This window comes from Hippocampus comes, unplaced genomic scaffold (assembly GCF_001891065.2).
Source record: "Hippocampus comes isolate QL1 unplaced genomic scaffold, H_comes_QL1_v1.1 scaffold128, whole genome shotgun sequence".
Lineage (NCBI taxonomy): Eukaryota > Metazoa > Chordata > Actinopteri > Syngnathiformes > Syngnathidae > Hippocampus > Hippocampus comes.
Window position 1 is genome coordinate 640,306 of NW_017805852.1, and position 24,502 is coordinate 664,807.

A 24,502-nucleotide genomic window follows, 5' to 3' on the forward strand; every position below is an offset into this window, starting at 1 on the left:
TGTGTGTGTGTGTGTGTGTGTGTGTGTGCAGCTGCTTCAGAGCAAGTTAGATGAAGCAGCATTTAGAGCACAGCTGTCATTGAGTCGACCAACTATTCTTTCAAGCTAGCATGCCGCAACAACCTCTACATATTTAGGGGTTTTGATTTCATTACGTTACTCTTATTGTATATGACACTTTTTAATATTAAGAATTAAATTAATCAAGTGGTCATTGCTGTGTTTATATGGTTATGAATATATGTAGAATATCTTTTGCGACTGAGTACTTTTAATCACTATTGTTTTTTTTGGTGTGAAAACAAATCTCTCCACATGACCACGGACAACTGACAGCTGTCTCCCTCTAGAGGTATAAAAGTTACACTACAACTTTTTTTTTTCTTCCCAGAAGTGGTTACCCTTCATATATATTCATATGTCATTCACAAAGGTTCTTATTTGATCTTTTAGTAAATAAAAACACTTTTATTTAATAGTGAGGCAATTACAAATATTTTAATTAAATGAATAAGACAAAGGTCTCTGTTCGGACGCTGGTATGACGTGTCATACTTCCGCATCCGGTTTCCCCGCCCCCTGAAGTCACCTGATTTCTCAACAGTTTGTTTGCAAACAGAGCCGCCTGACGAGCTCCGCGATGGACAGACAGGAAGGTGACGACCATGCGGCGGAGGAGGAGCAGCACGTCGGCGAGCACGCGGAAGAGGAGCTGGATGCCTTCGCCGTGTCCACAGAGAGCCTCCTTGCCGCCTCGGACGACGTCGAGGTGGAGGAAGCTCACGGGGGCACACAGTCCTCGCACCGGCTGCTGGCCTACAGCGACGCGCTGCTCTCCATCATCGCCACCGTCATGGTAAGACAATGAGCTGGGCACAAACCCGGAAGTGTGTCAAGGAATGAAGAAGCCGCCCAATGGCTCGAAGCAGGTGCTTGTGACGTAGGCAAGGCATATGTTTCTAACTAGGCGTGGCTATACAATGGCGGGAGAGTCAAACGTTTTCTTGCAGTTTCCACCTAAAATGGCCAATGTGCTGTTTTGAGTACAGTACTGTAATATCATCCTTCTGGGGGGAGGGGGGGGTATTTTAAGGCTAATATGAACAACATAAACTTGTTTATGATTATAACTTAGCTTTATGTAATGGTTTCATTCTTTGTTTCATTTGACTTTGGTTCACATGAGCTGTGTATCACGACACTTTTGTCATACTATTCACGATTCATCAACTCTGTTTTCATTTTTTTTGCTTCCTTGACATCCATTGTAGCCAACATGAGCAACACTAACAAATGTGTGTGTGCTGGCAGATTCTTCCCGTGGCCCACACCAAGATGGAGGCCGACGAGGTAATGCATGACATCATCAATGTTGTCCAATGTTACCGCGGTAACGTCATCTCCATTTCAGGAGCTAGATGACAACCTCCAGCTTCTGCTGGGCACCAAGGTGGCCGTCTATCTGATGACCTTCCTCATTGTCACTGTGGCCTGGGCTGCACACATCAGGTGGAAAAAAAAAAATCCTCGTCGCAGCAACGGCATCTTCCTGTTTCACACCTTCATTGTTTTCCAGTCCAACTCTGTCACGTGTGATTTTTATCATTTCCGTTTGACTTGTTGCCATTGCACTTGTTCTTTTTCCACTTTGAGTTGTTCTTGTTCCTGCCCAGCTATTTGTCACCCCTTTTTACCCAAAGTAACCTTTTGTAGTTCCTGTCTGACCCATTCTTGTTCCTGTTGCAGGTTATTCCAGGTGATCGTGCGCATCGACGACACTCTCGCCTTGCTTAACCTTGTGAGTAGAACACCTTGGTGCATGACCCTGACTTGAGGTTCTTGTTCCAGATTTGTTGTTGTTCCTGACGCAATATTGTTGATGTGTTGATGTTCCTGTTTGGGGTTTCAGGCTTGCATGATGCTGATCACCTTGCTGCCGTACACGGTCAGTCACGGTCCCACCATTTGTTGACAAATGACATCGCCGATGACATCACAGCAGAGGTTTTCTTGTCCTTGTAGTTTTCGCTGATGGCGAACTTTCCAGCACACGTTCTGGGAATTCTTCTGTTCTGCGGCTGTGTGATGGTCATCGGTCTCATTCAGGTCTGGTGTTAGCATGAGCATCTTCGAGCCCGGCTTGTCACCGACACTGTCGTTGTTGTTTTTGTTTAGTCGGTGATTGTGTTGTACGCCTTCGGCCGTCCATTCCTGCTCCAGCATCAGATCCAATCATGTGAGGATCGCTCCGTGTACAGACATCACATCCTCAAAGTCCTGCTGAGGGTTCCTGTCATGTGCCTCCTGGCTGCAGTTTGCTCCTTCTTCTGCTATCAGCTGGTTGGTCCGGCCTCCCTGACCTCATGTTGTTGTTCCAGATGTGATGTTCTTTTTCCTGAAGTGGGGTGGCTCCGATGTTGCTGTTGCAGCTCACATGAGGTTGCTGTTCCTGATGATATGTTGCTCCTCTTAACGTGATCTTGTTGCTCCTGATGTGTTACCGTTTCTGGTGTGATGTCGTCGTTTCAGACTTGTGGTTGTCGCTTCTGATGTGAGGTTCCCGATCCTGACATGAGGTTGTTGTTGCTCCTGACTCTCTCTAGTTCCTGATGTGAAGTTGCGGTGTTGTTTTTCCTGACATGAGGCTGTACCCGATGTGAGGATTTTGTTGTTCCTGGTGTGGTGTTTGTGGTTCCTGATATGAGGCTGTTCTTGATGTGATGCGTTTGTGGTTCTTGACCTGATGTTGTTCCTGATGTCAGGTTGTTGCTCAGGATGTGATTTTTTTTGTTTGTTCTTTTTCTCGATTGGAGGTTGTCTGTATCATGTTGTTGTCCCTGACGTTGTGAGATTTTTCTGTGTGCGTTTGTCAGTCGTACGTGTTGCTGGCTCTGGTCATCTTCCTTCCATACATCTCCCAGGCTATCCTGTGGTGTCGAGACAAACTCCTCGGTAAGCGCCATCTTCGTTTCTCCCGACGACAACTTTCTTCAAATAATTTCCAGCGTATTTCAAGTGTGCGATTGGGATGTTTTCGAGGTCCTGCGGAGGAGGATCCGGAGCAGGTTATGTTCTACACCTTCCTGCCCAGCGAACCCCTAAGTAAAGAGCGCGTGGAGGCCTTCAGCGACGGTGTCTATGCCATTGTGGCCACGCTGCTCATCCTGGACATTTGGTTGGTACCAAAAATCCAATTAACTCGCAAAAGAGTCTCGATTGTCAGATGCAGATGGAATGAGCAAAAAGATTGAGACACAGCTTTGGAGCCTTTGACTGCCAGATGCGGAAGTTTGAATTGAGGCAAAATAGTTGCTTGTTCTTCTGCATCAGAATCAATTTGTTTGTATATTTTCTGCACCGTTTTTGAAGAGAGAGCTGAAAATGTAAAAAGACACGTTCTTTGATTGGATTCATCCCCCAAATCTTTTTCTGTTTTGCAGTGAGGACAATGTCCCCGATCCGGCCTCGGTGCAGCAGCACTTCAACGGCAGCCTGGTGGCGGCGCTGCGCTCGTACGGGTCGGAGTACCTGGCCTACCTGGGCTCCTTCGCCACCGTGGGCCTGCTGTGGTTCGCGCACCACTCGCTCTTCCTGCAGGTGTCTCGGGCCACGCGCGCGATGGGCCTGCTGAACACGCTGTCCCTGGCCTTCGTCGGCGGCCTGCCGCTGGCCTTCCGGCTCACACACGAGCTGCCGCTCGCCGCGCTGCGCGACGAGCGGCGCGCCGTGCAGGCCAGCTGCGTCCTGGTCTTCGGCGCCGGCGTGTTCCAGCTGGCCACCTGGGTGGCGGCGCTTCAGGGCGGGGGGCGGCGGACGCTGCGGCCGGCCGTGCGCTACGGTGGCCCCGAGCACGTTTTCATGCTGGCCAAGCTCGCGCTGTACCCGGCTGTGGCGCTGGCCGCCTTCCTGCTCACGTGCGTGCTGAGCCGCTTCAGCGTCACCATCTTCCACCTCATGGAGATCGCCACGCCGCTCGCATTCCTGCTACTCCGGTTGATGGTGAGATTCGCCTCGGCCCTCCTCAAGCACCTGTTTTGTCCGCAAAGCGGACAACCGGACAACGGCGAGGAAAACGTCCAGTCGAGGGTGGCATTTAATCCGCTGGTAATCCAGTGACACGTTCCGTAGGCTTAAACCATGTAAACACAACGCGCTTTGTAACCCGTGGCACCGCTAACCACTGCCACACTAAGCGGTATTTATATTTATGAAAATATTTAAATGTCTCGGCAAACATAAGGTCGAAGAAATGCGCTTCAAGAAAAGTCAGGACAATGTCGTATGGACAAATAAGGCTATCAGCAGAGTATATTTGTTTTCCGATAAATGCAGTGCACAACATAAATTTACAGCTGATCCCCCGCTTACTCACGGTTTTGGCACAGATAAATTTGCATATTTGCTACCCCCCCTAATATTTTAAAAACTATTTGTATATTTTTGCAGGGGGTGTCTCTCCATTTACCTCCTATGTAAAAACACCAACATCCAAATAGTTATGACATATAAAAAAAAAAAAAAAAACGCGAATTTTGTCAACTTAACGAGTTCTACTACGTACAAAGTATGAGCCCTGGAATTTGCTAAAAATGGCTGCTTACCATCAAAAGGGCAGACTTCCTGTTCAGTTCCGACCAAGGGTCCTTGAGACTTTTTCATGTCTTGTCACAATCAACTTGTCCGCCCAATTTTGTGTTGATGGCTGAAACTAAATAATTTACTCAACGATAACAACGCCATAAAAATGTCACTCAGCTATCACATCAAATTGCACTTTCCGGTGAAATATGCTGAATTTGTTTCCCGTTTTTGTTTTGAGGTGAAATTGCTGATTTATAAACGGTAGGAGTCACTGTTGTTTCAGTGAAGTCGTCCACAAATGACTTCAAGATCAAAACGCACTTTAAATTTTAATGTTTGCTTTTTTTGTTTTTTTTTATTTAAATTTTCAGGCATCTGGAATGTTTTTCAAAGTGAATTTGGAGATTTTGTGGCATTGTTAAAGCACGACATTTGTCTAACTTTAAGTTCTGAAATGTTTACATTTCGTATCTATTTTTTTAAATGTGTCTAATTTTTATGTTCTGAAATGTTTACATTTCGTATCTATTTTTTTATGTGTGTGGAATAAAAATGTTACAGTAAACAACAAAACACAAGTGATTTTTTTAAATAACGATTTACCCCGTGTTCATCTCAAACCCATCATCATCATTTTTTTATCATCTTAATATTCAAATTAAATGTTCACAATGATAAATAAAAAGCAACACCATCACTAAATGTTCCAGTTCGTGTTCTAAAATTATTCTGTCTGGGGGGAAAAAATAAAATAAAATACAATTAGACAGAATAATCAAGTCAACTGTCACACTTAACCATGTCACGCCCAATGACACTTCATTGCTATTGTGCGAGTCTGTCAGGACAACAGAAATGCACATTTTGGGTCCAAAACATACATGGCAAAGACACACTTTTCCTTGATAGAAGAGCTTCCCAAGCCTAATATTACAGGGAACCGACTGTCACTTCTTTTCAAGTTTATGTGGGAGTTGTGACAAGCAAGAAACAAGACTACATCAGTGTCTACTGGCTGACCGCTTATGTCACAGGAGAATGTACTTTATAAAAACATTCCATAATGACATTTTATTTAAATTATTTTTTTCCTCCTTCATTTCATGATATATTGTGCTGCTGTTTCTGGTGTGTACACCCTGGTCATCCAGGGGCAAAATAATAGACACAGGTAAAGATGGAGATGGGCACAACACCTTCATAAACTGCAATATTATTCGTAGAAAAGAAAAAGATTATACGCCGATGCGTATTTTTATATATCTGTCTCCATGTATTGCTCCACCGTTTGTGTTAAGTATCAGTTGCTTCAAAGGTGAAAACGATGTGACACGGATGGTATTTGTTGGCCCGCCTCTGCTGCTTTTGTTTGTTGAAAACAAAGCGGTAGCGTAAGATGCAAACAAAACTGGCGAGATGTGCCCGCCAGTTGGCTTAAAGTCACAAGTCTTGTTTCTTTCTTGTTACATCTCGTAATGTTTTTGGCTCAATATTTCAATGCTAATTTGATTCAGGAAAGCCCGCTCGCGATGCTTTACATAGGGGGTCTTCAATCTTGTTACTCGAGGGCTGCCGTCCTACCTGTTTTCCATCTCTCCCTGCAGTAAAGACCCAATTTATTGATATACTTTTTGTTCTTCTATTTGTCCCTTTCATAATTTTGCTGCTGTAAATTGGAAATTTCTCCATTGTGAGACAAATAAAGGTTTTATCTTTATCTTATCAATTCAAATGATCATGATGGTGATTCAACTTCTGCAGACCTTAGTGATTACCTGATTGGTTGAATCACAGATGTGTGACAGCAGGGAGACGTGAAAAACTGGCAGGACAGCGGCACTCGAGGAACAGGATGGAAGAGGCCCCCCTGCTTTACATCAATAGCCACACATTCAAAATCAATCAATGGGCAGTTGTGACAGGAGGCGCATTCTTTTACAATAAAAGCCCCTCATCTGGTCCCAGTAGCACTTTTCAAAATAAAGGTCCTGGAGGAAAAAAAAAAATCAGTCCATCTGTAAAACAGCATCTGAAGTTCAAAACAATAACAACAACAACAACAAAAAAGGCTTTGGTAAACCTTTTCTCCATGCCCCCCAAATCGAACATTTGGAGAAAATTTGCATAAAATATCTGCAAAACATTTTGCGTTAAAACATTGTTTTCATGGCAAACAACATTCAAAAACATCCTTAAAACATCTTATTTCACGCAATAAAACCCTCTCAAGAAGTGGTGCTTCATGCGGTTAGCATTGTTAGCAGGTAGGGACATTTTAGTGCTTCTTCTTCAGTAGTACAATGCTAACGGGTTAGCAGTTAGCAGCCAGAATAGACTTATGCCACACACACACACACACACACACACACACACACACACACACACACACACACACACACACACACACACCGACACAAAAACTCCCAATATTTTCAACTGAACAAATTAGCGCGTTGGGGTTGTAAGTGACAAACTAGCGGCCAAGAAAATGTTATTTACTGAAAATCACAAACTGGGGGGAAAAAAGGTGCCTTTTAGCTTAGCACACCCATGACTCACTATTTAACACCCGTGGTGCAAAGCGGGACAGCAAGCCATAGCGCAACCTTGTGCAGTGGCTAAAAAAGCTAAATTGCTAACGCAAGCGACTGTTTCAAATCTTTTAAAAAATTGTATAGTTTGAGTTGCTTGATATCCTCTTTGCATCGCTACTAATAGTTAGCATTTTTTTAGTGCTCGGTGTGACTAGCGTCGTTTTAAGTAGGAACATATATTGCATTTTCAACAGTAGAATGCTACTGGGGGAATTCAGCGGTTAGCAGCTAGACTAGCCTTGCACACGTACGCGCACAGCGACTAAGCTATATGCAAGAATTTTCCCACCCCACATCGAGCTACTCTGAAAATATATATTTTTAAAAATTCCACCTTCATCATGTTCAAATCTACTAAATGTGTCCATGCTAGCTTGCTACATACTGTATATACGTTTTATTCGTTTTTTGCTATTATCATCATCATCAATAGTATATATTAGCTCAACATTTCCTTATGTACATTAGCATGTAGCATGTGTGTGTTCTACTTTGTCTTCGTAATGTTCAAATCTACTAAATGTGTCCATACTAGCTTGCTACATACTGTATATTCGTTTTATTCGTTTTTTGCTATTATCATCATCAATAGTATATATTAGCTCAACATTTCCTTATGTACATTAGCATGTAGCATGTGTGTGTTCTACTTTGTTGACTTTAAGGGCACACGGGCTAAAGCGGGCGTCATTGGTTAGAGCGTGATAGGCCGCTAACCGACGAACTTGATTCATTGGCGGGTCAGTGCAACGTGGGTTTTGACCGCTTCCTGGTCAAAGATGGCGGTCGGATGCAATGCTCCAAAACCGGCGGAAGACTTTTTATAGACTACATTTTCCCCCCCTCTCCCTCCATTTTTTATTTTTCAAGTCGGATGAAGAGTTACCAGGATCACACAAGATGTGTTGTTATTGTGTCTATGTCGTGTACGTAGTTTTACCATCACACACAAACACACACGCACTCTTGCGTCAGCCCCCCTTCATGCCGTGGGGGGCAGCAGGCCACGGTCCTTGAGGTGCGAGGTGAGCGTGTTGAAGATGCTAAGTTGCTGCTCCGGCTGCAGCATCAGCAGCTGCTGCAGGACCTTGCTGGGATTGGGGCCCCTGGAACAAAAAGGAAGAGGATTCGACCCAATTGACGGACTTCCTGTCTATTAGTGCACGGCTTCTTCAGACTTTTGGTGGGTCTTCTCATGACAGACATGTCGACCAAATTTCCTGCTGTTAAATGAAACACATTTTTCGTGTGGAATAAAAAGCTAAAATAAAATAACACTCTCGAGGTCATCTTTTGAAGACCCCTGAAAATGTCAGAAAAACAAGCCTAAATTAGTCCCCTCAAATCAAAATGGCAGATTTACTGTGTGTCTTTCCAAGACATGGCTTCTTGAGACTTTTTTTTTTTTTTTTTTTTGGCCTTCTTAAGACAGACCCGTCGACCAAATTTCAAGCTGCTGAATAAAAATGACTTTGACCTTATGAAGCTGGCGATGTAGACGTGGGTGAAGGTGGCCATCAGGTACTGACAGTCGAAGCGGTCCATGATGCCTCCGTGTCCCGGGATGGTGCTGGCGAAATCCTAGCGTGGCGATGACGTTCAGCACCACAACACTTGACACCGGACTCAACGCTTAATGCCGTAACGGCACGAGACCGAGCGAGCGGGTGACTTACTTTGATCTTGAAGGCTCGCTTGAAGCCGCTGGCGAAGAAGCCGCCAAAAGGGCCGATGAGCGACGCGAAGGATGACAGGAAAATGCTGTGGATCTGGAACGGGTACAATGTCACCGTTTCCTGATAAAGAAAGACCAGCCAAAAAAACAGAACCAAAAATTATTTCATTAATAAAATCAATATTTACCCGAAAAGATGAAATGAATAAATGACATTGAAATATTTTGCTTTGACTCAATTTTAATCTTTTTTTAAATTGAATTTGAAAAAAAATGTTACCTTAATCATTTTAAATATTCAAAACATTTGTTTTAATTACATTTTCTGTTTACTTCAAGTATATCTACTTTGGTAAACTTAGCAACTCAAGTATTTTACCTATTTGCTAAAGTTTAAAATTCTTTCTATTCTATTTTTATGTGCCCATTACCTTCTGTGTGTTTTGTTTTCAGTACTTTTTGACTGATCATTTGATCCCCCCCCCCCATCCATTTTATTGTCCATTCCTCATTCTATCCAAGAGATATGAGGAGCACTGTCAACAAGTTCAGTTCCGCCCGCCAAAAAAGCGATACCGCAACGTGTGGCAGAGGAGCAGCCCGCTGCGAGGAGCTCACCCACGGCAGCGCGTTGCGGACCAGCGCGGGCAGTTTGTACTGCTGCAGCACAAACAGGTCGGACGGCTCGCATTCCACCGTGAACAAGCTGCCGCTCTCGCTACTCAGGCCCACCGGACACACAAAGTACTGGAACTGGGACAGCAGCGACGACAACTGCACAACACAATGCGACACGTTCATGATGCAGGAAACACAACGCTCAAAACATTTGCCGGCACTTTCTATCGGTCAGAAGTGGCCGTCAAAAGTGGCCGTAGAGTGGGTAGCATGTATGAGGGCCAAAAAGGTGAATCTGTCGGAATAAGGACTTTGAGTACAGGTAGAAGCTGACTTTTTTTTTTCTTCCCCAACGTAGTCTCCCAGTACTGCCAACTACTGTGAACTGAAGTCCTTATAATGAGAAATTCACCTTCTTGATTGAATGACCCACGTATTTTGTCGCGTGCACATCTGGTCGAATGTGGTTGCGCGTTTGCGTCAGTCGCGTGTCAAGGGGTACATTTTGTAGAAATGGTGTCGTTTGGACGCGGGACGTTGCCGATCTGCACTCACAATGAATCCAAACACGACGGTGGAGAAGTAGCCTCCGATAAATCCTTCCCATGTCTTCTTGGGTGAGAGCTGCGCACACACAGAGAGAGACACACATTTATGGACAGTGGTTTTCATTGATATCGATCATGTCTTGTGCATTCCTGTCCAAACACTGCGCTTCTTTCTTTCTTTCTCTCGGGCCATTCTTGATCTTCGTGCCCCCCAAGCTTCTTTTTCACAAACTGGTCGTTTTGATCGATTGTCTATTTATTAATCATCGGGAGTCATCGCATGGGCTGCCGGTGCGCTCGACATGCCATTTCAGGGTTTTGCTACTTTCCCAAGTATGTTCCGACTTAAACTCTTGGCGAACAACACGCTGTTGTATCGTCATCATGTCACCTTGATGAGTGGCGTGCGTCCAAAGAAGAAGCCGAACAAGTAGGCGCCAATGTCGTTGCAGATCACGATGGAGATGGGCACGATAAACCTAGAAACAGAATTTCATCACAACAATGAATTTTATCTAATTCTTGCCATGTTCAAGCCACGTAGTGTGACCCCCCCCCCCTCGCTCCCCTCGCATATTCTCCAAGTTTACCGACTTTATTCTGTTTGAGTAAAATGCTCGCTCACGCATTTGTGCGGCGTCACGTCAGTTTGTGCTAGCGCTATTATGCTATCAATATTAGTTTGTTAGTGTTGAATGATTCCACTTCTGAATACAGTCGTTATCTAACATGGATGCGTGGTTGTGTACATGCTCGAAGCACGGTGACGCTGCTCTCTGATACTCTCCGTTTTAATTGCTTTTTGAAGCCATTTTGGGGCCTGGATCGGCGACTGCCACCCCTTTTTGTGGGAGGAGTCAACGATTCGTAACTTTTTGCCGTTTGCGGCAGGTCTCTTGCATTCTGTCGAGCTTACCAGATCATTCCTTCAAACAGGTTCTGAATGACAAGGTGCGACTGAGTCACCACAATCAACAGCGTCACGTGGGTCCAGGCAAACTGGAATGGCAAACACACATCCAAACAACGACACACACACAAAGTGTCACAAGATTGGAATGTGGCATCACGCGTTTCAACCCGATATTTGAAGACAGATGAGCAAAAGCATATCAAAAGCACGACAATATCCAGACTGCACATCAATGAATTATTTGCTGGAGCCGGAGGGCATTCTTCGTCCATCAATTAGTCATTTCATTTGTTATAATTCATAACGTCTCATATAATTCTGCTTTATCATAACAAATGCTGTGAGTTGGGTGTTAGCGTTTAGTGTTGCAGTTGCAGCTGTTGTCAAAGTGCGATCGAAATAAAGATGGATGCATGTATGTATTGCTGTTTGTATACACACCATGTAAAACTGGAGGCGGTAATGTTTCTTCACTAAACTCAGCACAAACATGCAGAAACCTAAAAACAACAACAACAACAAAAACAAGAAAAAGAACAACATGCCATCAGCATCAAACATAACCTCAAATATGTCCAAGATGACATATGTGACATTAATGACAGAATACGTGATGTATGTTTCTTTCTCGTAGAGCCTGTTCCACACGGTTTCATGTTTGTAATCTGAGAAGATGAAACATACTTTTTTTTTTTTTTAAACGGGAAAGTTAGCTTTAGCCGACTAGCATAGCACACCATTAGCATTAGCCAGTTAGCCTAAGTGCAGTTCAGTTAGCTTCAGTCAGCCATACCTCCGATTTACATACACCCCCGGCGTTAGCTTTAACAAGCTAGCACAACCACAGCACACAATGCCATTAGCTTTCGCTTTTGGCGGGTAGCTACACTGCATCTCTAGCATGATCACAGCGCAACACACTTTTAACATTAGCATTAGCCAGATAGCCACAGCGATTACCTATCTGACATACACCGTATGACGTAGTTTGAGACCGATACAATGACAACAGCGTAGCACATCATTCATGCTAACTGGAGCCAGCTAGCATGACCACAACATACATCTATTTTACATACAGTTAGCTTCAGCCAGCTAACACTACTCCAGGATACCGTTTTAGAAAAACACGACGAGCGTTAACTTTAGCTAGCTACCATAACCACAGCGCACCTCTATTTTACACATTTGGAGAGTGTAGATGAGGATTTTTAAGCGTGAAAAGTGAACATTGTGACTTAAAATTATCAAGTCAGATTAAAAAAAAAAAAAAGTTACCTTGCTACCTTTGTAAAACTAAATAAATAATAATCATCAAATAAAAATGCGGGCATGGGCGTGAGGGTTCAATGGGTGTGCACCGTTTGCTTACCTGCCAGGTACAAGGCAAAGGAGATAAACCTGTGGTAGCGAGATAGGAACTGCAAGGGCTCCTCTCTCTGCACCAGCGCGCCAAAGTAGTCGGCCAGCGTCTCACCGTAGAAGAAGTAGTTGACGCACACCAGGAAGTACCTCAACACAACAATACGCACACCTTTATAATCACATACATCAGGGGTGTCAAACTCATTTTTGTCGGGGGCCACATTGTCATTAGGGTTTGCCTTCGGAGGGCCGTCATGCCTGTGAATTTTGTAAAACCATATAAATGTTGAATCACCTCCACATATTATACACACAGCAAACAACAACTTGATGGGAGAGCTTGTTTTGAAATCACAAGTCAAGAATAATGGTATGTTCAAATGTTGTCATTATGGATTAGATATGACAATATGAAACTTTGGTTCAGACTTTAGCAAGCATCATGGAAGTTGGCATGCTTGATTTGCTTTCGCGGACCACATAAAATGGTGTGGCGGGCCACATCTGGGCCCCGGGCCTTGACTTTGACACGTGTGACATACATAATAAGCCACATCATCATTTATAACCTTCCCACAAGGCACCGCGGTGATTTGAGTTATTCAACCATCTCACTGAACAACACATATGCGCACGCACAATAGGCGGCTCTTCTACGTGGACATCTGTACACTCTCCTTGACTTCCAACACAACAAGTGATCTTTGAACCCGTTGCTACACGCTACACTCCCGCGTGTGCGTGTGCATGTGTGTGTGTGTGTTCACATGCGCGGGCTCCTCTCCTCACCAGCTCAGCGTCCTGAACCAGGGCAGGTCGTATGAGCGATAGACCTTGTAGCCGATTGTAATGATTTCTTGGAAACACTTGATTTGCACCGTCATCACCTAGGACCACAAACAAACATGTTTTTAAGCCCAACCAAAGTGATTTAGTTGCAACAGTAATAAGAATTCAAATTGGCCCAAAAGTGGCCAAAAATAATAGGTCCTAACAATCGCTCAAAATGTAATTAAGTCATCGGAATAAAGAATTAAAGTCACCCCAAGAGGCCATTTGGATTGAGGTGTAATGATTAAAGCACCACCAGTCCCCACAAAAATTAATTTGTTTTGAATAATAAAAATATTGTATTTAGGCATCAGAATAAAAAGAGCTAAAGCTCCCCAAAAAGACAATAGTTGTCAGAATAATGTTAAGAGTTACAGACGTGCCCCCCACAAAAGGGCATTTGGTCACCAAAATAAGAGCACATGAACCCCGCACCCCCACCACACTCCCCCTACAAAATGGCGGTTTTAAATCAAAAATGGTCATCTTCTTGGCTTGCATGTTTTTTTTTTTAAACAGCATTTTATCCTGCCAAAAAAGAGATTCACTGGTTGGGCCGTATAAGGAAAAGAAAAAACAAAACAAAACAAAAAAAACAACTTCAGTACAATAAAAGGAAAGGGTGCGTACAATCAAAATGAGAGCGATTGGTCCCAGGTAGATGATAAGGAAGAAGCCACAAATCATTGCGAGAGACAAAACTCCCCGGATCCAGTAGTTCTTCCATCTGTGGACAGCACAAAAACAACAAGAGATGTCATTCATTTACACTCGAGAGGGCAATAACAAATTGAGCTGACATTTCTGTCCTGTAAAAATAATTCCTGGAACGTTTTTGGATTTGGTAGTGTGTTTAAAAAAAAAAAAAAAAAAAAAAAAAGCTGTCAGTGTAGTAGCTTAGTGTCGACTAATCAGCATCACACTCAAACCGAGCAAAAACATAAATAAAAGGCATGGAAATGGGTGTAATGTGCATGCCAGGCCACTAGTTGGCGATTTGTAAAGAAACGGATGAAACCGCCAATTTTTGTTTTCATGCATTTGCATTAACAGGCAAAACAAATGAAAAGATCCAAAACGATCCTGGTTTTTCACATGTGCGGTGAAAATTGGTCTGGTGTCTTGAGCACAGACCTTCCTTCACCCAGACAAAATTGTGGCCACCAATGTTTGTCCGTTTGTGATGCCGCCCCGCATGAAATGAAGACGTCGAGGCGTACCTCGGCGGCAGTCCCTCCAGGGCCTTGTTGAGACACTGCGGCGTGTTGTCGGTGTCCGCCGTGGATGCCGGCACGTCGGCGGCGTCCGCCTTGGTGTCCACGTCGCACTCGGCCTCCGTGTCGCCCTGCAGGCCCAACAACCTGTCGTCCTCGCCCTCCTTCACACCCAGACAAAACCAAAGTTTCAGTGACTGACATTTACAAACACGTGACGGAAAAGCAACAGCAGCGAGCAGCACGAGGTTCCCGTGTTGATACAAGATCCGGTTTGCGATGGTCCCGCTTGGTGTGAAGGAACGCTTCATCATTATGAACATGTCACAACTTCAGGAACAGTTCTTACATCAAGCCATATTCCATATTAAAAGGCATACAGAGGTGCGCGGTCTATCAGGTATAAATTTGGGCTACGATGTTATTCGCCCCCGCTTGGGAAAGGAATGGGGAAACGATAGGCCTCAAGCTAACTTGCGCCGCGCTGGCTATGAGCTTCGGCCGGTTCGCTCGCGCGGCTAAACATGACGCTGCGTGTCTTTATCACTAAAGGAGGTGAGAAGTCGTTCATCTTGAGCAGCGGTAAGCAACCCCGGGCCGAGAAAGCTCCAGTTGCCTTGCAGGAACTGCGTTACAGCAAAGGGTAATCTTGTGTCGTGTCGTTTTTAAATTGTTTGAGGTGCTACGACAGCAAAACCTGTTAGCGCGAAAGTCACCGTTTTGATGGACTCAGTCAAGATGTTTGAGATTGCAGCCGTCTTTCCGCCAAATTTTTTTTTTTTGCTTTCATTTTTGATGCGAGCCCCCCCCCCCACCCGCTGCAAGATGATTGGCTGCTGCAAAGTCGCCAAGGACTGCGTAGCATGGTAAGATAAAAATACAAATTTTTTAAAAATCGAATAAAGTGCTAAATAAAGCAGATAATGTTTGATTTTTTTCATCGAGACAAAAACTGTACTTTTAAAACCTCGTTTGAAAAGTGGTAGGCTGCGCCCAATACCGTTCCACTCCACTCCTGTGGGTGGCAGTAATGTGCATAACAAAGCAAACACGAGCCTCTGCTTTTGACTCCTTCAACACTTTTTTTTCTCCCTTGCACCAAGCGTGTCCAAAAAAGGCACACCGAAGGAACAGGTCCAGTTGGCTCGTCATATTTGACAAATTAGCTCACTCACTGGAGCTAGCGCTCACGCTTGACTGCCGCCGGGATCGCGTCGGGCGGCCAGAGCCAACCCAAAAAAGGGAGGTGAAGCAAGAGCCAGGGAATTAGCGCATGGATGGGTGACATTATCTCTGACTAAATATAGAAATACATATTTAAAAACTCTTGTCTCCACGGGTTTCAATTTCTGGCTGAAAAAAAAAAAGGGTGGATTGACCTGCTGATACTGAAAGTTTTATTTTTTTTTCACCCCAGAAATTTGTAATGTGAAGAGTAAAATGATGACTTTCAAATTCATAAGGTCCTGGTTGCTTTTAAAAAACTTTTTCTTGGAAAAATATGACTCCTAAAACATGAATGTTATGACTAAATTGCACCGTTTTCGCAATACACAAACTTAAAAAAGAGTGTCTTAGGGTGAAAACTCCCTTGCAAAAAAAAAACCCAAAACAAATAAAACCATCCCTCCAAAATCACAATTTGTTTCAGAAAAAAATACATTTTTGCTTGTGAAATACAACCTTTTTTTGTTTCTCAAATAAATTAATAAATAAAGATTATTTCAACTTTTTGGGGCATGTACAACCTTTTTTTTTTTTTTTTTTTTTTACAAAAACTTTTAAACCATTATTCAAAGGTTAATTTCTAAAATTAAAAACAACTTTATCAAAAAAATACATGAATTGTCTCAACATTGCGACGATACTTCTCCCGCAAAAAATGGAATCAAGTCAAAGATCGTTCAACTGTTGTCAAATTTGTGTCATTTGGCATACAATGACCCGCTCGCATGATGTAAATATGAATTTCACTAGTAAGAGTTGCTATATCCATGTAATGCGCCCCCCCACCCACCCCCAGTGGGCTTCCTCCTCCTGGATATCCCCACCGCACTTATTCATTCATTCCTTCCTTCAAACATTGGAGTCTTTTCATTCCATAATGAAGAGTGCAAATCCTCGATGATGTTGCCACCATCACATGACATGTTCACCAAAGTTTCAACACAAACAGCCATCAGATGACGACAAGCACTGAGGGCCCCAAAGAGCGTGCCGTCGGATCACGAACGACGCTCCAGATTTTCATCAACCTCCCATTTTTGCATTCATGCAGGAATGTTGTTTTTTTTTTGGCGCTGTTGCTTCCTACTTGAAAATAATGACCATCTGACACCGATGTGCCCGACTGTGACGAAATTTGCCGCGCGCGCTCCTCATGACAGGGCGCATGGAAATGATCATAGAAGGGATTTTGGACGCTTGCAATTTGGACAGAAGGAGAGAAATCTTCCTCAAGAGTCTTCCTCACTCATCCAACTGGTACAAAGGTCGTTCAGTCAACGCAGCACAAGCAGCACACCCTCCCGAGCGGGGGTAAAGGGTCAACACTCAGCATCCCGCCAACTCTTGAACGCGTTTCACTCATATCGATGACTCATGATCACTGGGCTCATTTATCATTACAATGTGACAACAGAACAGGACAGGACAGGACAGAATAGAGCAAATTAGAACAGAAAGGAATGGGGCTTAATTAGTCGCGCAATTCAGCTTTTCCAGCAGCAAAGTGGAGCTGACTATTGTGACTATAGATAAGAATTGTTGTTGTTGTTTTGAAAATGGATTTTGTTCTAAAATAAATCTTTTTTCTCTTGCATGATTGCACACTTTTTACAAAAACGATTTTAATCCTTTAAAATAACACAAAAAAATATGACTTTACAACTTTTCTAGCCTTACTTACTCTTAGAAGAGTTTTACTTTTGACTTTAAAAAAGTAGAAATTATTCTGGGAATAGTTTATACGCTTTTAAGGGGGGGAAAAGGGGAAAATGATTGTAATTTGATAAAATTGTGACTTGAAAAAAAAAAAAGGCAGCCAACATAATGACTGTGACAGTTTGGGCTAGAGACAAAGCAGAGGCGCTGCATGAGTCTTTACTTGAATAGTATTTTATTTTTGATTTGTTTTTGACAATAATTTATGATTGTTTTGCTTTTTAAATTGTACTGCACTGTTTAGATATACAGTGGGCCCCTGCATACTCACGTTTGGCACCTGTGAATCCACCCAGTCTGAGATTTTTTCTTAACATATTTTGTTTTGTTTTGTTTTTCTTCAGGAGTTTTCCTGAAAACGCTTTCCAGTGAAAAACGCTTCTTGGTGGTTTACACTATTTTATTCAAGAATTTTGGGGGGTTGAAACATGTGAATCCAATGCATTTGTTGCAAACATGATGTTAAAGTTAAAAGATTCAATTTATGAGATAATGATAAGGCGCGAATGTTCACGAATAACGGGGATCCACACTACTTTTTTTTTTTAAATAAAGTTGAGTGGAGTCTTTGTATTGTTGTTCGGAACTGCACTGAGAAAACAATTTCACAGATTTGTTTTCTTATTTTAACAACTACAAAAAAACCCATCTTGGTATGTCAAGTTTCGTGAGTAAATGGTGTGGAGTTTGGCAGTTTCACCGGGCGTTTCCATACTTGTGAGCAGGATGTGTTGTAAACATTGAATCAAAGCGAGTGCGGCTATTTTTAAACCAGTGGAGGGATTAGCCACTTAGCTCGCTAACAAGCTAACAGGCTAATAATTCGCCTCCCGTCCCGTCCCACTTCGGTTTGACAAACTCGATCACCAACTCGTCCAGCCGACGGGAAGCTTTTTTGATGACTAAAATAATTATTTTCACCTTATCAGTCATGTTGTCAGTGCTGTCCGGGTCCTCTCCGCCGCCCCCTCGTCGCCGGAGCTCGGTCATATTGCTTCCGCCGCCCGCCGCCTTCGAGTAAACCGCCCCCCAAGGAGAAGTGAGGGGACCCGGGAAAGGAGGCTCGCAAGGACGGTCACCAGCTTTCTCGCCCTCGCCTGGGTTCCTCTTGAACGGTTGGTCCAAGGTTTCGCGGCGTCAAAGGCCGCGGGTAGCGAACGAGCGAAGCGAAATCAGGGAACCAGAGGTTATCCGCTAACTATGTCCATAAAGCTCCACTGACGTCCCCGGCCGCAGACTGGGCTCAGACTGCGTGTTTGTGTTTATCACTGCAATCCGTCATCAAGACAGAGTCACTGTGCGGAAACCAAGTCCTAAATATGCGGACTTTCAAAGTAAAGCAACAGGCTATGATAATGCCTTAAGCGCAGAATTAATTTGGTGGGTGAAACAATGTTCGCTTCCAGTATGGCGCTACAAGCGTTAACTTGATCCGCGGTTGCGGCAGTTAATCCTGACTGCAGATGATAAATGCGCGTGCGCGAGACGCTTTTGACGTCACTTAGCAACCAAATCAAAACCCTTCATGAACGGAAATGTTTGGTGCTTATTGATTATTTATTTGATTAAACAATATGACGATCACCCGAATAAATAATTATCTACACGTAGATGAATTACGAGGAGCTTGTTTTATTCTCCTAAAAAAAAAAAATTTTTGTTCATGTGACCGCTTATGAAAATATTGATTTTAACAAAAAACGCAACGACTTGAAAATGACTTAAAACCTAAAATATTGGGGTTCCTTTGAAAGTATTTTAAAGGAGACTTTGAACAAATAGTGCTTATTCTTGAAAGGTGGACTTTCTTGAAACTGTACTATTTTAAATTAAACTTTTTCTTTACCGAAAAAAAAATTACTTATTGAAAATGGCTTGAGATTTTTTTTTCCTGAAAAGTACTTTCCTTCAAATGTTTTTGTCCATTGAAAATAAGGGTGACCAAAAAATCAACAAAAAAAGTGTGAGTTGAAAAAAAATCATCTTACTTTTAAATGTTGAAATGTTCTACTTTTTTCTTGAAAAATGTGTGTCTTATAAACGTTTTTTTTCTTTGAAACTACGTTGCTTAAAAAGTGATGCGTATTTTTTTTTCTTGAACATTTTGACTTTTTGTTGAAAAATGTAAATGAACGAGACATTTGGTGGTAAACAGCAATTATTTATTGAAAGGCTAAAGAATAAGTATCAGCTCTATTGCATTATTGTAACATCTTGTTTCCATGATGACAAGGGAGTAAGATTTGTTCTTTTTTGTTGTTGTTTTTACATGATTTGTGGTGTGTGAACACAAACACACAAGAAGAAACATTCATGTAGCACGGATTGCACAGCAGATACTCGCAAAGTGTTCGAATAGCAGAAGCCCCACAAGCCGCACGCTACCGTCTTTTTTTTTTTTTCCGTTTTCCAGCAGGCCAGGGGGTAAGTCCTTGTGAGTGTCAAGTGTCGGGCCCAGCCCACCAAAAAGTGTCTTTTCCTTGCAAAACTGTGACACACACACACACACACACACACACACACACACACACACACACACACACACACACACACACACAAAATAACAGACGACAATAATGGGGACAGGAAGAAGAAAGTCTCGTTGTCGTGGTACTGACGCTCCAAGTCAGTCCGCCATGTTCATGCAACAATCTTTCTTTAAAAAAAACAAAAACAAAAAAAAAACAGTCATTGCATAAATACTTTGTACAGTGAAATGTCATCAGGGACTGCGCAAATATTTCATATAAAAACAAAAAAGTCAACAACAAAAAAAAAAAAAACTAAGATTTTGTACACTGCTGATTGACAAGGACGCCTAATGCTATGACATCATCAAAAATGGCCACCGCCACCGTGTTCGTGAACCTGGTCATTTGGTCTTGCCAATCAAAACTATGAGGTGACCACCGCATCTTGTGTTGGATGGGGTGAAACCATCAATCTGCTTCTTGTGCTGAGAAACACGATTTAAAAAGAGACTCAAGTGTGCACTGTGATCTGGCGACACCTTGAATTTTTTTTCCAAAACATTTGAATAGTATGAGATTACAGTCAGATTTTTCAGAGGAAAAAAAGTTGTGATATTACAAGATTAAAATTTGCCTAGAATAGAATTGTAACATTCCAAGATGAATTCTATTTTTCTTGGATCAAAATCGGCATGTCATGATGAGATCAAAGCCACATTTTTCAACAAACGTAGAAGCTTAATTTTTCCAAGAGTTATTTTTCAAGAAAAAAAATGTGAATACAAATAGAAGACATTTTGAGAAAAAAAAAGACTCGTGACATGATTCGTTGTAAGATGAAGAAAGATAATTGGGAATTTCTCCATTGTGAGATGAATAAAGGTTTTCTAATCTTATCTTCGAAAGAACAATCTGAGTTTCTAACTGCTAAAATCCAAACTTTTGTTTTTTTTTGGGGGGGGGGGGAATTGATCAATTTTTTCGCTCATACTTTATTCTTGTACGGTACGGATGTTTTGTTCTCACTGTCATTTTGTGTCATTCTAGTCACTGATAGTGTCGTGGTTCACTGGCCTGACTCGTGTGCGTGCAGCGGGATCGCACACCCGCTTGGCGACGGCGCGGATGTGGATGTGAATGGTGGTTCATCTCGCTATGTTCCCCTACGGCTGGCTGGCGACCAGTTTAGGGTGAAGCCCGCCCTGCGACCCTCTTCAGGATAAATGCTGTTGAAAATGGATGGATGGATGGAATCTTTCATTGATTTTTGGCACTCACAGTTGGCGGCAACCAGGTTCCAAGCATGCAACCCCCCGCGAAAAAAAAAAAAAAAGATTAAAATGATAAAACCTAATGAATGACGTGTTTAAATGTGTGGACATTCCTGCTGTTTGCAACCTAAACAACATGTTTGTTTTGAACCATGACAAGACAATGATGATGATGATGATGGCAATGAGAATCCTGCCCATGGGCCCAGTCAACAAATTATATTTTTATATTAAAAATAAAAGAAAACAAACAAGAAAAAAAACAAACACACATCGAAGAAGAAAAAATCCCTTTTGGTAGAAAATCCTGTACATTAACTCAAGACTGACCAGACATGATTAATATTAAAGTTATTTCAAGAGATAAGATATGAGACTCCAACATGTCCGTCCAGTCTTTTCAGGAAGCAGCAACTCAACAATTTTTGAAAAAAAAAAAAAAAAAAAAGAAAATAAAAATGGTGGACACAATTTTTGCATAACGAGTGACATTATTATTCATGAGTGACATTCAAATCTCTTTGACGTCCACCTGCTCGCTGCTATGTTACATTTGACCTTGTTTTTTTTTTTTTTGTTGTTCAAAAGGCCGTGGATACATGTATGTACACTATAGACACCTTGAGGAGGAGGATGATGAGGATGGTGATTGGGGGTCGGGGGCGCGCTCAGTTCTTGTGCTCGTCGCCGGCGGCCGTGCGCTCGTGCTGGAGGTTGCAGTAACAGTTCTGGCACACGCGCACTGGGGACGAGATCTTCAGCCGCTTGATCTCCGACTGGAAGCGACTGCACCTGCAAACGGGGGAGGTCAAAACGCGTCACAAAGCTTTGCAGTTTTATTTTTAAATGTTGGAGGGTGTGTGCGGGGTGAGATGGGGTTAGAAAGAAATGTTAACGGTGCTTTTCTTCCTTCCTTCCTTTTTTCTCAGTGTTATTTTCTCCTTGGAAATATGACTTCATTTCCAAATCATATTTTCAGGGGTGTGCGCAAGGGCTCAGGGTTTGCGAAAAAATAAGCATTCCCAAAAATTGAGGGTGACTACGAGGGAGCGGGGATATGCCAACTCATGAGGGAAAAGAAAATCCATTCAGAAAGATTATTTCTCATTTTGGGGCTTTTCCATCCAGTTTTGTGTGAAACTTACTTCTGACAAAACAGCTGTCCGCAATTGCGGCAGTGATGGCGTCTCTCGGTGAGGGAGAATCGCACGGCGCACCCCGAGCAGCTGTCCACCACCTCGTCCTTCACCCAGTGGTCAGCGGCCGAGCGCCCCGGCTGGTCGCTCACCGACCAGCTGAAGACGCGACCGCGCCCGTCGCCCACCAGTATCTTGCTGTGGTCCCTTGTCAGGAAGGAACGAAAAAGGTGAGTGGCAGATGCAAAACCATTCATGCGCCAGTTTGGCTTTTTTGTCCTCATGACTAAGACAAAACAGCGCACCACTAGAACGAATGCGTCTTACCAGTACTGTTATTTCCATTACCAGTGCCTAACACAGAGTTGCCTTACTAGTATCCTAAAATTGCTACTAGTCAAGTCAAGCGCAGACTAGTGCATGAACTTGAAGCTGATCTCATGGACATGGAATGAAAGCTCAGAGACAAAACTGCGACTCACTTGGAGATGGCGAGTGCGCTGATCTCGGCGGGGTGCGCGTTGTCCTTGCGGTCAAACGCCGTGTGCATGGTGAGTTTGCTGCGGAAGACCAGCTGTCGCTCCCACCTGTAGCCTGTCGACACGTTAGCAAGGTCGTGGTTAGCAATTTTGACTGACTGTTGAAGAGGGGTGCGAAAGATATTCCGATAACTTAAAAATAAATAAAATAACAGCTATCCAAGCGACGCACAAATTGTGTTCGCGATTAGCACGCACACCCGAAAAGTCAATAACAACACCTACCTGCCCTGAGCTGGTTGAAGGCACGCGCCTCCACAGCAGGCGGGTTCAACAGCTGATTGCTGGTGCTACTAAGACCGTGGGGGTTTACATGGTGGGGGTGCGCACCCTTGTGTTGGCCTTCCGAGTAATTGACAAACACGAAGCCGTCCTTCTCGTCGATGCTCAGGCTGTCGGACCAGCGGTGGGAGTCGTCCGAGCCGCTGTCCATCGACCATGACGCACCGCCTCGTGTGGATGGACCTTGAGGGGAAAAAAATATTGATGCTTAGTTTCATGCAACTGTCGTGTGTGCACCGTGTTTGTCAAGTACCCCTGGGGGTTTGAATGTTACATATGATCTAGTAAATAAGCTTTGTTTGAATTTTTGTGGGTAGAGGTGGGTTGTGGTGACAGGGAAAGGGGTGCGCCAATTCCGTTGGTGTGGTGAAGCAGGCATGCGCTTAAAACTAGCAAAGACTGCTACAAATTGAAATCAAAAGAGAGGTTTCGATCATTGTTTTCTATTTTGTTTGTGTCTGTGGGATTGTGCTAGGAAACTCTAAAGGGGTGCACAACGTAAACACTTTGGAAAAGTTTGTTTTCGGAAATGAAAACTTTCCTAAACATGGGTTGTTTTTACTCAATTTGTGGATAGGGAAAGTGGGGGTGTGCCCCCCCCCCCAAAAAAAAAAAAAAAAATACGGCTCAAGTTTGAATTTTTGAAATAAAAGGGCCCACACTGCAGCTTGAAAAGTCCTCTAATCAATACATGTCAAATGTCAAAACTGATATTTTGCAACCATTTCAAATGTCTATTCATCGAGCAGCAGTTGTTTGGTCAGTAAATTATGGAAGTCTTCACGTTGACTGTGACAATCTCAAAATTGTTAGAGTACGTGATTCTTAGAACGTTAGACACGACACATTACATGACTGTATGTGGGATTTTCTGACCTTGATTGATATTCAGGGAATGGGTTATTATAAAAACAGCTGTATATTTAAAACAGCTACATATGCTTTACAGCTATACAATGTTGTAATTATACAGAAACGTATCACTAAACGGTGATATGATATGACACAGTGGCATCACAGTTTTTACAGTGGAGAATTGTTTCTCTGTTACAATTACCCTAATAGAGGAGATGAGCTTTTTGCTGGCTGTTACCTCGAGGTCTGTGCACGGTGCTGCTTGGTTGGCTGCCCGGCTGACTAGACGGGTTGCGTTCTGCTTTATGTTCCTGGCTCAGACTATTTGCTGTTCCGCCTCCATCTTCTCCGTCTGATTCGCTGCTGTCCTCATCACCGCCCTCTGAAGGACCAGAGAGAAAATCACATGATACATCCTGACAAAAGGTGAACACTTAAAGTTATTTTATTTTTTTTTCTTTGTTTGTTTCCAGACTGACCGAGTTTGTCGTCTCCGCAGCAGTCTGGAACATCGGGTTCGACAGGTTCGGGAGCGGGTGTCTCTGGCACTTGGAGGAACTCCATCCTCCAGAACTACAACAACAACAACAGAGCGCTCATGTTTACGGAGGCACCTTGAACTACCCAAACATAGGTGGAAAATACGATAAGGAAAGAGGAATTCCA

The 24,502-nt window shown here is 43.2% G+C and overlaps 3 protein-coding genes across 4 annotated transcripts in view; 1 reads left to right on the forward strand and 2 right to left on the reverse strand.

The window, feature by feature from the left end:
• Nucleotides 1-512: 512 nt before the first annotated feature.
• On the forward strand, nucleotides 513-4,886 carry tmem175 (transmembrane protein 175). 2 transcript variants are annotated; one of them, XM_019888482.1, is made up of 10 exons: nucleotides 513-856; nucleotides 1,312-1,350; nucleotides 1,412-1,509; nucleotides 1,747-1,798; nucleotides 1,910-1,945; nucleotides 2,023-2,106; nucleotides 2,176-2,340; nucleotides 2,874-2,952; nucleotides 3,040-3,175; nucleotides 3,441-4,886. In XM_019888482.1, the coding sequence occupies exons 1-10, from the start codon at nucleotides 641-643 to the stop codon at nucleotides 4,114-4,116; spliced, it is 1,581 nt and encodes a 526-aa protein (XP_019744041.1). In that variant the 5' UTR covers nucleotides 513-640; the 3' UTR covers nucleotides 4,117-4,886. The 2 variants fall into 2 exon arrangements, with proteins under 2 accessions (XP_019744041.1, XP_019744042.1); XM_019888483.1 differs by having other exon boundaries at nucleotides 746-929.
• A 2,861-nt stretch (nucleotides 4,887-7,747) lies between these two features.
• Nucleotides 7,748-18,555, reverse strand: cds1 (CDP-diacylglycerol synthase (phosphatidate cytidylyltransferase) 1). The gene is made up of 13 exons (XM_019888484.1): nucleotides 18,204-18,555; nucleotides 14,346-14,503; nucleotides 13,756-13,852; nucleotides 13,084-13,181; nucleotides 12,302-12,441; nucleotides 11,371-11,429; nucleotides 10,933-11,015; nucleotides 10,408-10,495; nucleotides 10,024-10,092; nucleotides 9,469-9,624; nucleotides 8,852-8,971; nucleotides 8,653-8,756; nucleotides 7,748-8,281 (listed from the first exon to the last, which is right to left on the reverse strand). The coding sequence occupies exons 1-13, from the start codon at nucleotides 18,270-18,272 to the stop codon at nucleotides 8,158-8,160; spliced, it is 1,365 nt and encodes a 454-aa protein (XP_019744043.1). The 5' UTR covers nucleotides 18,273-18,555; the 3' UTR covers nucleotides 7,748-8,157.
• Nucleotides 18,556-19,422: 867 nt separating this feature from the next.
• Nucleotides 19,423-24,502, reverse strand: part of wdfy3 (WD repeat and FYVE domain containing 3) — a 33,263-nt gene continuing 28,183 nt past the window's right edge. The window contains exons 58-63 of the mRNA XM_019888472.1: nucleotides 24,316-24,409; nucleotides 24,075-24,218; nucleotides 22,925-23,164; nucleotides 22,643-22,754; nucleotides 22,170-22,367; nucleotides 19,423-21,816 (exon numbers count right to left, since the gene is read on the reverse strand). Coding sequence (XP_019744031.1) covers nucleotides 21,693-21,816; nucleotides 22,170-22,367; nucleotides 22,643-22,754; nucleotides 22,925-23,164; nucleotides 24,075-24,218; nucleotides 24,316-24,409 — 912 coding nt within the window. The 3' untranslated portion in view covers nucleotides 19,423-21,692. The remainder of the gene's footprint in view (nucleotides 21,817-22,169; nucleotides 22,368-22,642; nucleotides 22,755-22,924; nucleotides 23,165-24,074; nucleotides 24,219-24,315; nucleotides 24,410-24,502) is intronic.